Source organism: Gavia stellata, chromosome 10 (assembly GCF_030936135.1).
Source record: "Gavia stellata isolate bGavSte3 chromosome 10, bGavSte3.hap2, whole genome shotgun sequence".
NCBI classification, from domain to species: Eukaryota; Metazoa; Chordata; class Aves; order Gaviiformes; family Gaviidae; genus Gavia; species Gavia stellata.
The window spans coordinates 24,794,868-24,811,407 of record NC_082603.1 but is presented as its reverse complement, the minus strand read 5'-3'; the positions used below and the strand labels follow the sequence as shown (position 1 = coordinate 24,811,407).

Sequence of the window (16,540 nt, the reverse complement as noted above, 5' to 3'; positions counted from 1 at the left end):
TTGGGATGTTCCTTTGCTTCAGTTAAAGATCCTGTGACCGGTGCCCCAGGCGTGCTCAGCAGTACGTGAATGAACAAGATTCATCAATTACTCTTGATCAGATCAAACCGGCCGGGGAAAACTCACATAACTCATCTCCCTGCACAGGCTCGGCTGGAGCCACATGGCTTTGCGACTCAGCCTTCCCCGTCTGAGGGGCACGTTGTAGCTCCCCTGTGAACACACTGGGGTCGGCACAGTGTGGAAGACACAGCTTTCCAAATCGTGGGGTCCTGCTGTCCCTTCAGGCAATCCACCTCCCTTACCGGTACCGTTTTGTTTTGTGAGCCCTATTCCAGCGGCTGGCTCGCTGTAAGAAGGGAGAGGTTAAATACGTGTGCTTGCAGCTCTGGCTGCTGGTGCTCAAGCCCGTAGTGAGACAGTGTGCAGCACCTTGCATCTTCAGAGTTATGACCGCTCTCTTCTTCCAAGCACCTGCTTGGAAAACAGCCTCTGCTTTCTTAGCCCTAAAATGTTGGTCCTGCAGCATTACTACCCAAAAAATGAATGCATTGGTGCCTCCTTCATTCCCTCATGTCTTGTTCGGTCTTTTAACCATAAAGGCCAAATGGAAAAGCACCAGGGCATGACAGGTGAATTGTCAGTCCTGCTGTCTGCCCTGTAAGCCGCTGGCTGAGCAGGATGGTTTTGCAGGGATTTGTGATGAGTTCCCTTAGCTAAGGACAGCCCGGGTGCTCCAGCTGAGTTTGTGTGTTAGCCACCACGGAGAAGAGCAGCATGCTGCGCTTGCACACAGCTCCTGTTCAGAATGTTCAGTCTGAAAGGTGTCAGCAGCCTGGATGTGGCTGAATGTATGTAAGTCTTCAGCCAAGCTGTGCTCTGGTGAGATTTTTTTGCCAAGAGCTACAGTCTTTCTGATGTGCAGCATGTTACAGCAGACTTAAGGGTCTCTTCCATCTCGAAACAAAATGCACTTAAGAAAACAGAGTTTGTGTTGTCAGGACGCTGATTGAATCAAACCTGCTCTCTCTTCTCTCTTACAGGTTACCGGGACAATGCCAGTACTTAGGGCTGCCGGTTGCTGATTACTTCAAACAGTGGATTAATCTGAAAAAGGTACTTTTGTGCAAACTGCCATGGTCCCCGTCTCCTTCTCTCCCCCATCCCCTTGTCCTTCTCCTTTCCTCTTTAAGGAGGTGTCTAATAACTACTGCTGTTTTGCATTGAAATGAGTTATTTTCTCAGAAGCTGGGCTGAGCGAGTCCTCCAGCTCCCTATTGTATCTCCTCTAATAGAGTCTTACTGTACTTGATGGGATGCGTTCTGCAGCTGGGGAGAATCCCATTGTGGCAGGCACAGTGCGGTGTCTCCGCATAATAGTGAGACACTGTGAGGCCCCTCTTCAGCGAAGGTTGTGTTGGCCCTAGTGTTGCTGTGACACTGTTTTGTTTTGCAGCCGTATAGGGCTCCTAGGAGCTCGATTCCCTTCAGGTCAAATTCTGGTTGATAAATATGTGGAAATACTCCCAAATAAAAATCAGTATTTCCCTTTGTGCTGTGGGGAAGGGGAGCTTTCTCAGCAGCACATCCACCTAAGAAACCAGCGGTCACTTTGCAAAGCAAAATACCTTGGACTTTACTGTCTGGTGCCTTGTGTTGCTCCACACCTTCTCTGGGCGGTTCAAGAGCAGCCTGCTGTGCATCCACGGGGTCTCCTGGCACAGCTGCTCCATCTGCACAGAAAAATGTGGTGATGCCATAAGCCACAAATTAAAATGGGAAGAAAAGAACAAGTGTGATTACAAGCCGTAGCAGGGTGAGGGGGGAGGCTGGGGTCTGTGCAAGAGAAACTGCGGTGGACCTCCTGGTTAAACCTTTGGATGAGTAAGATTCCCTTCCCCATCCAATTTAATGTTTTATTTGGGTTTCTGCGCCTTTTCCTGATAATTAGGGGTCTCAGTAAGTGGAATTTGCTTGTAAACAGTTTCTTGTACTTGTGGGCCTTTCTTTTGTTCATTTATTTATTTATTGTTTTAAATGGAAGCATGAGTGACAGGCTGAGCGGCCACAGAAGGACAATTTGCATGATCTGTTCCATCAAATAGGGTAGAACATGAACTTAACAAGGGATGCTGGCAGCACATTCCTGGCTGAACTTGTCAAAGGGTCTTGTATTTCCCTGCTGTCAGAGCAAATCTTTTGGCTGATTACTGGTCCTTGGTAAATGAAATCTGAAAGCACATTGGGGCATTCTGCAGTTCAGTGACCATTAATGATCGCCATTTGAAGTTCACTAAACTTCCGGTGAATGGATAGCAGCTACATAACCAGCAGGTTGATGGCTGCAAAATAATAATATTTAAAAAAAAAAAAAACAACAAAACAACCCCTATGTACTGTGATGTTCGCTAAGAAGTAGGTTGATCCAGCCGTGCTCCTGCTCTGGGCCTCAGGATGAATGACTTACGGCCCTTTCCCATAGTTTGAGGCTCCTGGATTTAGCATGTTAGGAGCTGGGATTCATCGTAACACGGACATCCAGGCAAGTGGCTGTTCCTCAAGATGGGTGTTTCTGTATTGTACTTCAGCAAATACCGTGATACTAAGTTGAGGGCTGGTGAGCATCCGTGAAGTACCAAACACAGGGCTAAAGGCAGGAGGAGGAGGAAAGCACTCCCCTGCCAGCTCTCTGGAGGAGTTGCAGGCTGAGCGTGCAGGATGGGGGCGTGTGGGTTGGAGCCTGTGTCTTCTTGTCCCCCTCTGCAGATGTGTTGCTCAGAAAGTAAGGTTCCAATCTGCTTCAGATCATGCGGGGAGGGGATGTCTGTGAGAAATGTTCATCTTCCTCCAGCCCCTCTAATCCCTTACAAATCTGAAGTTTTTCTAACTCTTTATTATCCAATGCCCTGAGACACAGGGTGGTTCCAGGGTCCCTGCACCCCTCTGGGAAGGGACCCAGGTTGAAGAGGAGAGCAGGGATCTCTCCTGTCCTGTGGCTGAAGAGCTGCTTCCCCTGGCGCTTGCTCTTATGCCAGGGTGAGGATCTTTCCATGCCACTCACTGCCTGGCTCTCTGGGGGTGCTTGTGCAGGAACCACCTATGTGTTTTCATGAGAGAGGATTTCCAACCTAGATAAATAATTCTGGCCAAACAGCGGGACCCAATGGGACCTCAGTCTTTTTTAAGTGAGCTCCCAGTGTGAGACAAATAAGGTTGGACAAGTATCTAGTCCCCCTGCTCTTCCCTGCATAGCTCAGGTGGCCCCTTTCCCCCTCCCTCTGGCACGTTCCTGGCTTAGAAATACCTCCTAGGCTGAGCCTGCCTCTGATCTGATCCATAAAGTGAAGGTGTTGGGGGTGGTGGCGTGAAACTGCTGATGTCTAGGTCATGGATAATGCAGAGACTTGGATGGTTCAGATGTCAGGAACACAGTTCATGGAAGTGAGAATGGCATGCGTGACTGTGAGCAGTTTCCTGTAGGATGGCCCCACCTGCATCTGCCGTCTGTCCTTTGGGTCTCTGCTTGTGAGCAGTGATGCCGAGGGGACCCTGCTGAGTTAGGGAACTGCTGCTGCAAATACAAGGCAATACAAAAGAGTGCGATTACGTATGGAAAGGTGTGTGCATGAGGAAGACGTGTTTGTGTACCTGTGTGTAGTGCGGTAGCAACAAAGTATGTTCCAGATTCCCTCTGCCCATGCACACATGGCTTCAGCTCCTCTTTGTCTCCATTTTGTATCATCTGAAGAAACAGTTCTCGTCTGTGCTGCCTCTGCCAAAGCACAGGATGCTCCAGAGCTCAGCAGTCCCTCTTCCTGAGGTGGTGAGACGGTCTTTCCCAGGGTTCATTCTCCAATAAACTCCTTCCCTTGTCACTTCTGTGCTGCAGGAGCAGGTGAGGTGAGCACCCTGTGCCTCCAGGCCTCTTTCAGAGTATCCAAGACTTGCCTCTTGGGCAAGCTGAAGATGGGAATCAGATGGTGGCCACAGGGTCTTGGGATCTGTGAAAAAGCCTTCTGTGGAGGAGAAAAGGCAAAAAGCTGCCTGTGCACTTAACCATGTTTGGTGAAGTTTTACCTTGCCCTATGCCCCCCCAGCCTGCTAATGCATCCCTTCCGTCAAGCCTGATCGGTGTTTGCTGACATTTTTAATGTCACTGAGCGATCTTGTATCTCTGGTGAACTGTCAGTGTAGAGCTGACTCGGGGCAGAGAGTTTATCATGTTCTTCACTTCGATTAGCTCAGCCTTGTGGGAGGGCAGCAGAAAGCAGAGGAGGCTTTCTTTGAATGCTGCAACATTTCAGATATATCCCCCTAAACCATCTCGATAGAGAGCCACCATCCCAGCTGCCAGTTTTCCTTACGTACCTGTCATGTCGATCCACAGAGGCCCTGTGGGTTAGGACTGAGGTGCAGAACCTGGGCTACGTTGTTGGAGCTGGATGCTCAGGATGTAAATAGCAGCGAGTGCTTCGTGTCAGGAGCGAGGGGCACCGGTGGAGAAATGCATGCAGAAAGCAGGAGGCTATGGGTCAAGATTGATGTGAAAAGGAAAGCTGCTGCAGCTAACAAGCTACACAACCAAGCTGCTGCCCCAAGAGTATCCTCAGGTAGCCTGGATAAATTCATTGGTGCTTATTCTAACACGAGGATCAACTCTTCTTCATGCTCCCTTTGCTGTTATGGGAGCCTCTGTGGTTTATCGTTCCAGGTCCCGCTGGAGTTAGCGGCACTGTCAGTCCCGCGATGGAGCCTCACCCTGTGGGGATGGAGCTAGTGCTGTGTTAGGCTGAGGACTCGATGCCTGCGATTGCAGGTGGCTGGGAGCCTGGGAATGGGAAACCCGGCGGGCAGCAGGAGTGCCAGCACCACCGGGATGGGAGCACGTCATGGAGGGGAGAGTGGTTTGATGGAGGGAGGAGGTGGAAGAAGGGCAGTTAAGCTAGATTTTCTTACGATTAGCTTGTGCAAGAAAACATTAGAAGGATGATAAGTGTGTCAAAATGGCCAGACCAAAGGCCTAACCCAGATCCTCTCCGTGTCAGAGGCCAGTAGCCGATTCTTGCAGGTGTAACAAGGAGGTAATTGTTCAAGTCAGCTTTCTCTGGTTCCCAGCAATTGTGTCTTCAAGGCAGCTGGCAGCTGCCTCCAGACCACTGTGTCTAGCACCCACTGTTTTTACCACATCTGTCTAACAGAAACTTGTACATCCTTTTCTGAATCTGCTCATACTTTCAGTTTCTGCAGCATCCTGCAGCAGTGAGTTTTTAGCTATTTAATTACACATTAATTATACTGTTTATTCATATGTTGTGTGAAGATGCAGGTCCTTTTGTTTCTTTTAAACCTACTGTTGCATCATTTTCTTGCACCTCGGTTTTGCATTGAGTGAAAGAGCAAATACGTGTTTCCAGTTCTTCTTCCTTGTGTTATTCTTGACTTGAGACCTCTGCCATATTCTTGCTTCATTGTGTCTCTTCCAGTGCAACGTAAGCTGTCAGAGGGCTGACACAAAGGCACTTGCAGGCTCTGTGACTCTAGAATTGGGTTATGGAACCCATTTTTAACACTGTATATGCTATCCTGATCTTCCATTTCTTCTCTGGATGTTATGCAATTAAAAGATAAGAGGATTGTTTTATGTAACCACTAAAGGTTTGTTTTATTCCTTGGTTTTCAAATGATATTTTATTAATTTTAAAAAAAAATACAATCTTTATACCCATCACAGAGCTTCTCCTTTCTCAGGACAGCTGTCCTGGCACGTTTGACCAGCTTTGATTTCTGTTCACAGAGGGCAACATGTCTTTAGATACATTAATAGTGATTGCTTTAGAAGTGACAGAAAACTGGTCCTAGTTTGACATCCTCCTGAAGTCCAGGAGAGTTTTTATGAAAGGCAAGGGTTGAGTGATGTGTGTGGAGGAATGCAACTTTCTTTCTCTGGGCATCTCGAAACAGGGTTAACGGACCCTTGGGGAGCACAGCATGACCATGCTGGGGGTGACATGGCAGTGTGCAGAGCTGGCCTTTTCCAGGCCCAGCCTTTACTGATCTGTAGATACTGGTAGTTGGAAGCAAACTGTTAATACACGTGCACAAATGTTTTAAGGTCACCTACTCACATTGTGAAATCTGACAGAGGAAGCATGTAATAGGATGTTTTTGCAAATATTTGGCAACTAGAAATAAACACATCTTAAACAAACAAAGATTTGCTAACAGCTTTTTGTCTCCTCTGAATTAACAATTCCTGCTGCCTTTGGGATGGGAGGAGGAGCTCTGAGTGCTTCTCAGGCACTTGGTGCCAAAGTGTCTTGAGTGCTTTGGATGAAGAACGTTGAAATGGGTGCAAGTGAGAAATGGTTTATTGCTTTTGTTGCTTTTGTGAAGTCTAACTTCTTGAGGACTTACTGTGATTATTATCAATTGCCTGTTTATTGAGTTACTGGCTATAGGGAATATAAAATGCCTTGTAAGGTTGAAATGACAGAGGAGGACTCCTCAGGCAGAGTGCTTCATGGTGAAAGCATCAAGCACATGAATAGAGGTTGCCACTTAACTGCGAAGAGCTGCTCGTATACCCACGGTGCTTTGTGCTTTGCTGGTTTGCAGCATGGGTGAGTGCTCCGAGACCCTGTCACACCTTCCTTCAGTGGGAACTGTACTTTCCTGGGCTCCTCACCTCTGGCTGTGGAGCTCTTGGCTTTGGAAAGCCTCTCTCAGAAGGCAGGAACAGAGAGGTTGTGAAAAGAAACACAAGGAGAAGCACGACTCCACAGTTAAGAGGAGTAAGCATGTCTTTTCTATGGAGATTAGGAAAGAAAAGTGTCTGTGCAATGGCATTGGTTCATAGTTGGAAGGTAATGGAAGGAATCCTTATAACAGCAAAATGACTGTGTTTAATAAATACATTGCTCTCTATTTACAGAAAGGCAGAGGATGCCGTATGGCTGAGCGAGAGGTTTGCTGTTACAACACAATTTTCTGATAAAGTTAAGTGGTGGCTTTTGGTTGGCATTTTGCATAGCTGGTTTACAGGAGTTTTAAAGAGCTGGCTGAGAAGCCCTGGACTGTTAATAAGTCTTTGAGGATGGGGGAAGTTCTAGAGGACTGGAAGAAAGCTAATGTTGTACCAGTAATTTAGAAGGGCAAATGGGATGACCGATGAAGTAATTATAGCCCTATCAGCTTGACATTAATTCTGGGCAAAGTAATGAAAAGCCAGATATCATAGTTGATTAATAAAGAATGAAAAGAGGGTAATATAATGCCAATCAATGTGGATTTATGGAAACTAGATCTTTTTCAAACTAACTTGATATTTTTTTTATGAGACTACATGTTTGGCTGGTAAAGGTAACCATGTCAATGTAATATACTTCTGGAAGGCATTTGACTTGGTACCTTATGACATTTTGATTAAGAAACAAGAGTGATACAAAATCAACATGGCACACATTACATTGATTAAGAACGAGCAAACTGACAGCTCCTAGCATTTAATTGTAAATGGATAATCATCATGGAGTGCATGTCTTCCTAGTGGGGTCCCACAGGGATCTATTTCTCAGACCTCTTCTATTTAACACTTTTATCAATGCCCTGAAAGAAAACATAAAAATCATTTTTGATAAAGTGTGCAGATACTGCATCCAGGAGGTGGCTGCTGTTGGATTTATAAACAGGCAATGGTAAGTAGGAGCAGAGGGGCTGGATCATCTCTTTCTTTGGGACTGGTTTGACCGGTATGGGATGCAGGGTCCCATCTCTGCATCAGAAAGGAATCTGGAAACTTGAAGACTGGACGAGAACTGCAAGACCCATGGGAACACTCGCCATGCATTGAAGACCCTGGGAGCCATTTAGGGTACCAGAGAGAAGGGTAAGGGAGACTTGGCTGTAGTCCTTAAGTATCTAAAGGGAGAGCCAAAATGTGGGGAGAGGCTCCTTCAGTCTAGCAGACAAAAGCATAAGCAGTTCCAGTGCCTGGAAGCCAAAGCGAGGGAATTCAGGTGCAGATTTTTACAGTGAGGGTAATTAACCATTGGAACAACTTACCGAGGGCTGTGGTGGATTCTCCAGCTCAGGAGGGAAGGTTTTTTCCTAAAAAGATCATCTCTGGTTCAAACAGGAATTAATTTGGGGCAGCCTTGTGACCTGTGCAGGTCAGGCCAGCCGATAGCGGCGGTTTCTTCTGCCATGATAATCTTCAGCTGTCTGTCTCGGCGTAGCTCAGGCTGCTCTGTTCCCTTGCGGTGAGAGCACCCTTGAAGGCTCCTGACTTGGGGAATGCGGGTGGCACGAATGCCACAAGGCTGGGGACGGAGGGGACGGCATCCCGGGGAGCGCAGCACCGCTGGCATGGGCAGGGGAGCCCTCCTGCTCCAGGGGCTGGAGCGCAGCAGATGTTCACGAGTTCTCCTTTAAATCTGTCGTGCAGCTGTCTGAACTCTGAAATTTCTTTCACTCTCTCCCTCGCCTTGTTAACATGTGTTGCCTTTGGGGTAATCAGGGAAAAAATATTATGTCCTTTTACAATTACCGGGTTTTGGAATATTAAAATGTCTCTCTGCATCGGCAGTGTTATTTTGATTGGTATTCTAACCTTTGACTAGCCCATAAAGCGAGCCGCTCTTCAAGCCAATATTGCAGGACTGAAATTTAATTCCGAAATGATTCCAGATAATAGGGAGACAGATAATATATGCATGAAGGATATTATGTTTGGACTAAATGCAGCAGGGCCAGGGCTTGGGAGTTGAATAATAGCCCAGAGTGAGTTATAATCTGTGGGACAGAAATACCTTACTGTCAGGGCCAGGAGAGGAACTCTTAAATCAAAGGGAGGGAGACGAGGAGGGAATCAAGGATAGTCATCTCAAAGGGAAAGGGCATCCAGGAGAGGCCTTAAAGGAGCACCCCTCTCTGTCCCGCTGCGGAGGGACCTGTCCTCCCTTTGTTATTTAACAATGAGTGCAGAGTAAGAACACATTTCCAAGGAAAACCAACAAGCTGGGGGTTGTGCTGGGAAGAGAGGGTGTGTGTCTGCAAGTTCTTGACAGTCTTTTCCCTTTCCTCTTCCTGGTCTCATTAGAAGGGGATACAGGATGGGTTGATGCATCAGACTTCTTTGCCTCGGTTTCCCAAGAAGCTGTAACCAGAGGGACCAAGGGGTTGTTGATGTGGGTTTGCAATACACGCTGAGGTAGGGTGCTCACATATTGCAACGTAACTGTTGGGGTTGGTTTTGGTACCCACCTTCACAGAAAACGAAGCGGAGGCATGGCGCGTGGGCTGTGTGGCCGGTAGTTGTTCAGGGCTCTGCTCTCCCCTCCTCAGCCTGGGACTCACTGGCAGGCAGGGTTGTCTCCCTCCCTCAGAGCTGCTGCCTGGGCTGGTGACTTGGAGATACAGAGTAGGAGCATCCTATGTGACAGCTAGGAGCAAATTCAGTGCCTTTTAAATACTGGAGGCTTTAAGAAGCAACACCTCCCTCTGGGCTCTCTGCCCCAGGGAAGGAAACTTCAGGTTTTTGCTATTTACTCCTTTGCAAGTGGCACTTTGTGCTTTGCCAGCAGCTTCCCAAGCATGGTGGAACAGTCAGCAGGGTACTTTTTGCTCTGCAGTAGCTCAGCCCTAAAACTTTAACCTGCTGGGCAAGGCACTGGGAGCTTTTCCGTAGCTACATGTCGCAGAGCATTGCGGAGTACCGTGCCAGCAGCTGTCCCAGGAGGAGGGGAGCTGAGCAAGTGGAGATGGAGAATGATCTCTGCTGCTGGGGTGACACAAACCCATGTCGATATAACAGGCTTTGGCTCAGTGGCACGAGCTTATAGTTTCAAAGTAATGATCCCAGCCTCGCATTTCATTTCCTTTTCTTGCAGTCTCAGGAGCTGGTCTTGCTACAGCTGAGAGGGGCTGTAGATGCAGCCTGGAGGCTTCAATGGTTTTGGATGACTAGAGCGGTAACTTACATGCCCATCCCAGGAGGGCAGAAAAGAGCAGTGTCCATCTTTGCCTAAATCAAATGGGTTTATGTGTTTCCCTCTCCTTTGGCTTTTGTTGGTGGTTTTTTTTTTTATTGCATCCTAAAAGCACAGGAGCAATTTTCTGTGGAGCGTGTGTGTGTATGAACTGTTCTGGGAGCAGACAGAAAAGATGTGATCCTCAGAGGGTTAATGTCAGCTCTTGGTCTTGGTTCACCAAAAAGTAGCTAAGTTTCCTGGCTTTCAAAATAGTGGATTAGTTTAGTAATTCCTTTTGGCCATAAAATCCACAACTGTGTGAAAGAGCACCCTTCTCACTGCCAAACTCATGCCAAGCAGAAGGCTGTGGGCTGGGCACATGCAGCTTGTTCCTCGCTCACTGCCGTTTAGACTCTGCTGGGTGGGTGAACAACCTCTGACAAGGTCCTGTTATGTGGAAACCATTTAGAACTACTCCAGTGCAAAAGGGACACATCAGTATTTTGGTCCTATTAACAGCAAACTCTTCCTGGTACTTCCTTCCATCCTTCCGTCCTTCCTTCCCGCAGCTCTCCTGCGTGTGTTTTAGCATGTGTTCATCTTGTGGCATCTCACACGTGGATTAACTTCTTTACCATCAGGGTTCTCCTATACTTTCTTTTGCTACTACATATTAAAATTGCAGTAGGCACATGTTAAAATTTCAGCTATTTTCCTAGACAAGGTGCTTTGGAGCCTCATTTTAGCCCTTGGAAGAAACCAGTTTTGCATATTGCACTCGGGGAAGACCTGGCACAGGTGGAGAAAGCCCAGAAGGGCACAGAAGAAGGGTCAGAGAGCTGGAACATGTGACCTCCATGGGAAGATTGAGGGATCTGGGATGTTCAGCTTAGAGAAGGCTAAGCAGAAATCATTTTTGGAGGAATGAAAGTGCTCAGAGGAAGGGAAAAGTTTATTCTGGGTGGTTGTGGTGGATGTCTCTTGGTCATGTCCTTAACCTGCTGCAAGTAGATCAGTAAACAGTCTGTGTGGATGAGGGCAGGGATGTGGGACCTTTAGCTCTTGAGATTTTTCGGAGTTTAGAAGAATACGGTGGGGATGGTTTGGGTGGAGCTGGTCCTGCCTTGAAGCAGACCGTGTGGGTCATCACTTCTCCCTTCCTACGCTGTTTGCTGTGACGCTTTCTGTTCCCTTGCACTTGGATATAGGCTGTCTGCTTTCCCTGGGACACGTCGCTGAAACTCAGAGTACCTGAGCAGGGAAAGAAGGGGTGGTTGCCTTGGGTGCCATGTACAGTCTCCACTCCTCTCCTGATGCCATCTGCCCAGATCAGGATGTTTGTACTGGGGAAATCCCGAGGCAGCACCTTCAGGCCCCTGCAAGGACCAGGGCTTCCTGGTGCCACGTGTGGTACAGAGGGCTCTCAGATAAGGCAGAAAGGTGGTGATTCAAGAGAAACTGAGGAACACAATTATCTTACTTGGGCCCATGCAGCCTGCAGGTACTGGACAAAGCAGAGAGTAGAATTTGTTGCTTTTGTGCTTGTTTTAACCAGTGCAAAAGCTTTGCCTTCTAGATGAAATTGTAAGCAGCGGTTTGGTGAATGCACTGCAATGGTTGCTTTACCGAAAGCATCCTTGTCTATGCAAGTGGTTGGAGGCAGGTTGGCATTTGTGGTTCTTCTACATGCACACGTCTGTAGCCTGTAGGTGGAAGGCGTAGAGGCAGCTGCTGAGACCTTGCGTGCTGCTCTTCCTGATGAGTGCCATATTGCTCGCTTGCACCTCGCTGTGCCTGCGCTCTCTCCTTGCTGGGGGATTTGAACATCTGTCCCCTGCACCGAAGAGCCTCCTGGTTCCCATCTGGCTGTGTGTGCACTGCTGCTGAGGTTAAACATACTGCACAGACCTTTACACCGTGAATCTGGTTGCTGCATGCAGGTTGAGGAAGGAGCCACACTGGCTCTCCTGGTCCTGTCTGTTTATGGGGCAGCGTGCTGTAGGTGCCAAAGACAAAGTTTTAGAAAGAGCATTTGAAAGCAAGCAAAATAACCCACGATGAAATCTAAGCAACTTGTGCTTTTGATAAGAAATCTTCCTGCAACGTCAAGGTTATGCAGGCTGAAGTGGCCTGATTGTCCCCACGGTGGAGTCCGGACAGGCAGGGAGTTGCTGCAGGGCTGGTCATGGTGTGACTGGGACCTGTCAGCTGGATGCTTGCTGTAGCAGGGGTAAAGGTGTGTACAGTGTGATCGCAGCATAGCTGATGTGCCACATGCTTGCACCCAGACTTGCCCTATAATGTGCCCTTGGCATGGCACCCCAGGAGCAAACCAGGGAAATCATAAGGATGGTCAGAATTAGGCCCTTGATCTCCCAGCGAGCAGGTGTCTGTCTGGCACAGGTCTGGCATTTCACGTGCATGCAGGACCGCGGCTGTGCCTGTGAGGCACTGACGCTGCTGGCAGAAGCTGGGGACCTCCAATCTCACATGCCTGCTTATGTGAAGGTGTGGGGTAGCCTGTGTTTTCCCATGTCTAATGCTTACTGCCATCAGCCGGAGAGACTGGAGCCTTCTGCGTGCCCTGGTATAGTGAGAGGCAAGCCTGACCCCAGGCCTGACACAGCTCCCCGCAGTCAATACCAGAGCAAGGCAAGAGGAGAAGGGATTAGAGGCAGGGCATGTTTTACAATAATCCTGCAACGTGTGCTGCATTCCAGGCCAGGAGGAGCTGGAAGGCGAAGGCTCAATGCGTGAAAGATGGCCTTTCCCAGAGTCCCATGGGTCAGGCGAGGGGCAGAGCATCCCTGCATCCCAGCCCTTCAGCTGGAGCTTTACATGGGTACCAGTACAGCTGCCTAGTTCCTGGGAAGGGAGCTGTGTCCTCTTTTCTCTGCATTTAAAAGACAGGAGCTCCATGTAGGAGAATTAAAACAGCCCTGTGTAGTTCTCCGGGGAGGGATGAGGGGTTAATCAGATTTTCTAGCCTTGGGGATTAAAACATTAACTGGTTTAGTCCTCATTGTCCTACTGAGCCAGCATGGCTACAAGGGGGAGAGTGACTGCCTGCCAGCTCCACCAGCAGCAGCAGGCTGGTTTATGGTAGCAATCAGCTTGCCAGTAAGTAGAAAGAGCTTTTTTTGTATGAGGTGTTCCTGGTGCCCTGTGCTGAGTGTGATGCACTATCCTGCTGAAAGGGATGGGACTTTGCTACTGCTGTCTTGGCTGGGAAAGTGTGGGTGTGCAGCCTCTGCCCCATTGCATAGAGGCATACCATGGCTTGGCTTTTGCTTCTCATGGGCTCGATATAAAGTGGCAAGAGATGCTGAACTGGGAGGTGGGAGATACTGTAGTGGAGTTTGTATATTAATAACTTACAGTGCTTCACACTCATTAAATTAATTCATTAAATCTCTTGGAACCCCAAGGCTGCTAAGCGAGTTGATTTCAGAGTTAGGATTAAAAATCTCCTGCTGCCCTTCCCCCATGCTGGCACAGCACTTCTGGCTCCATCCTGGCTTTTGCGATTTCCACTTGCAGGTTTCCTTGCTTGAGCTCTTTGCCTGCAGCCCGTGGATTGGATCTATCACAGTGGCTTGCTAAGAACTGGCCAGAAAGCCTGCAGATACGGTCTGCTTTTGTTTAGGAAAGAGTCCATCCTTTGCCCTCATCTAGGCATAAACTTCTATTTTGTGGCCCGCTGGGGAGGGCAACTCTGATCACTCTGAAGCATGAGCCCTGCCAGAGGCTATCTCACAGCGACTGGTTTTCCCAGTTGCCTGGGCACTGTCTCCTACAGACCGGGACCATCTTCTCCTTGCGTGCTCCGACATGAATGTTGCTGCCGGCTCTATAGGGCATCAGAGCTCCTGAGCAAATGGCTGTCCTGAAGTCATGGTCTGGACTGCTGCACTGCAGCCTTCCCAAGCTTGCTCAGTACCTGTCCAGTTCTCAGTCCACCTCTTCTGGGTGTCGGTAGGTATGGAGGTAAGATGCGTATATTTGCTGACAATACGCATCTTCCCTTTCTCATGTTGAATCTCGTGTTAAAAAATCCCATAATGACATTGTTTGGCATTTTCTTGGGCATCCTGTCCACAGATGAATACGTAGGTCTCACTCATGGCTGATGGATCAGCTCCACCTCACTCACCTTTCTTTGGGCCAAGGTACTCTACCATTTCTTCATCACACTCAATATGCCTTAAAGCCACCAACTTCCATTAAGCCATGTAAGACAGGGAGTGTAGCTGAGCTGGTCTCTCCTGTGTGCGGTGGTCAACATCCCCAGCAGGTTTCAGTGGCGCGGAGATGAAACCTCAGTGTGCTGTTCTGCCAGCACTGCTCCTGCATGTATCCTGCAGATGCATTTTTAAACAAACCCTGGATATTTAGTGTATGGTCTTGTGCCAGCTTCAGGAAAGCCTGCTCTCTGCGCTCTCCCAGTGTTGTAACCTCTGTCAGCCTGGCTCTGATTGATGCTATTAATATTTTAGAGATCATTTAGGATCTCCGCCTTGGCCGTGCTCTGCGCTCAGGGAAGAGCTGTCCTGCGTGGATGCCCACAGCTGCTGGAGGAGCGTGCTTGCTGCCTGCTGGTGTGTTTTGGAGGAAGCAGGTCTGCAGGTTATGAGAGCCACCAGGACTAATGGGAGCGCAAAGCCTTCAGAGAGGTAATTGCTAGCCTCCAGCAAGTCCAAGCTGGCCCATTCTGTAGGTGAGGGTTTTTCAGCTTCTGTGGGACATTCTCTTCTGTCCTTGCCTTTTGGCAAGGGGACAGCTTCCCTCTGGATGTTGTCTCTGCAGACTGCATTTGGTCAAGGTCCTTGCTGTGGAGGGATGTCCCCATGCTTAGCCCTTCCAGTTCCTGAAGCGGGCCTCAGTGGAGCTGCCAAACGCAAAAGAGTTCTGCATCTCTCCTGTGTTTTGGGTCTCCCTTTGCCATTGCACCTTCTATGATTTGGCCCCACAGAGTTGGTTCTGCTGCAGTCTTTTGTGTGGGGTCAGTCAGTGCCGATCAGGAGGTGACTGACATCCTCCAGCGGTGCTCTGCCGCATACCGTCTCCAGCTGCCTCTCAGGAGCTGCATATGGACCCATCCTGCATCTTCCTGCTTGCCCTCTGCCCTCGGTCTCCTCTAAACAGTGGATCTGCGTGGCCATTCCTCTCGGTGCAGGAGGGCTCTGGTGATGCTGTGCTTGCTCAGCCTTCCCCATGGGGCCCAGCTAAATCCACTGTGGGAATGGGGCCGACGTGCTGCAGGGACGGGGGCTCCGGCAGATCCAGGAGACAGTGAAGCCGTGTGACTGAATCCCAGACTGTGTTTGCTCTGCCTAATTATCAAAAGTATGAGTTTGTTCTGCTAGGTGCACATTATGCCTTTATTGTGGTGTAATTATGCCAGCTGCCTATGTTTAGTGTCATAAAAAGGAATAAAATGCCCATTACCCGCCTAAAGAATTCTTCTTGTGGGTTTTTTTTATTTTTATTGCTCTGGAGTACACAGCGGGGATATCTTTGATCGGCAATTCTCCATGTAAAATAGCTAGTGAAATACTGTGCCTTTCGGAGAGCTTCTCCAGCCAGCAGCCTGCGAAGGCAGCTGGCCCACCAGCCTCACCTGGCGCTGCCTCTGCTGCTTACTGCCAGCCCGATCTGGTGGTCAAGATGATGAAGCCACCACACTACCACCTCACTGCCTTCCCCTGTGGGAGCTCCGCTGCTTTCCGGCAGCATTTCCCTGCTGCCATCCAGGTCCCAAAGTTCCCTCCAGCCAACTCAGCGCCCAGGAGGTGCAGGGTGCTTTCCAAGCCTGGGAGAAGATGCAGCCACTCTACCTGCAGGAGCTGTTCAGAAAGACACAATGGTGCCTGGGTCTGGCCAAGCTGTTTTTTGGACAGAACGATGTGTCAAGGAGTCCAGTGCCCAGGGGAAGCCCGTAAGGTAGTCAAGGGAGCAGCGCAGAGCAGTGTGCGGGTGGGAGCCACGTGCTCCTTTGCCCTGCCTGGGCTGGAGTGCTGAAAACACATGCCAAGCGGCATGAACCTGCCAACAGCCTGGTGGTGCTCTTGCAAGAGCAGGGATGCTAAGCCTCGTCCCCCAGCCAACCCATGGCCTCTGCAATTAGGCTTTGGCTGCTCTGAGGTTTCTTGTGGCATCGAAATATCTGGGGCTGTGTTTCTGTGGTGGTGAGAGATGCTTCGGAGGAGCCACGTCCTCCAAGAGCTGAGGTTCTGTGCAAACATCAATTACCAAAACACATACTCCTGCCAGGGAAGAGCAGCGGGAGACTTGCTTTGTGTGTGTAAATGCTAGGGGCGTTTTGGTGATACTAAATAATTGCTGATGGGAAAAAAAAATACAGAAAACCCCAAATCCAAACCCCACATCTTTAGAGGTTGTTAAAAGCTGCCTCTCCGCCTTTCCTTCTTCTAATAGTTTCAGTCTCTAATTGGAAATGGACTTTATTAGCCTCATTAGGAGCAGTTAGTGTTGGCTATAGATAGCTCTTAAATATATGGTTTCAGTCGATGGTAAATCTGTTGTTTTAGTTGGTTTATTTTTCAACTCGA

At 48.9% G+C, this 16,540-nt stretch overlaps 1 protein-coding gene across 1 annotated transcript in view; it reads left to right on the top strand.

Annotated features, from left to right (window-relative positions):
- ERI3 (ERI1 exoribonuclease family member 3) overlaps window positions 1–16,540 on the top strand; it is a 126,054-nt gene that overhangs the window by 42,838 nt on the left and 66,676 nt on the right. Inside the window, exon 5 of the mRNA XM_059822047.1 lies at window positions 1,044–1,116. Coding sequence (XP_059678030.1) covers window positions 1,044–1,116 — 73 coding nt within the window. The remainder of the gene's footprint in view (window positions 1–1,043; window positions 1,117–16,540) is intronic.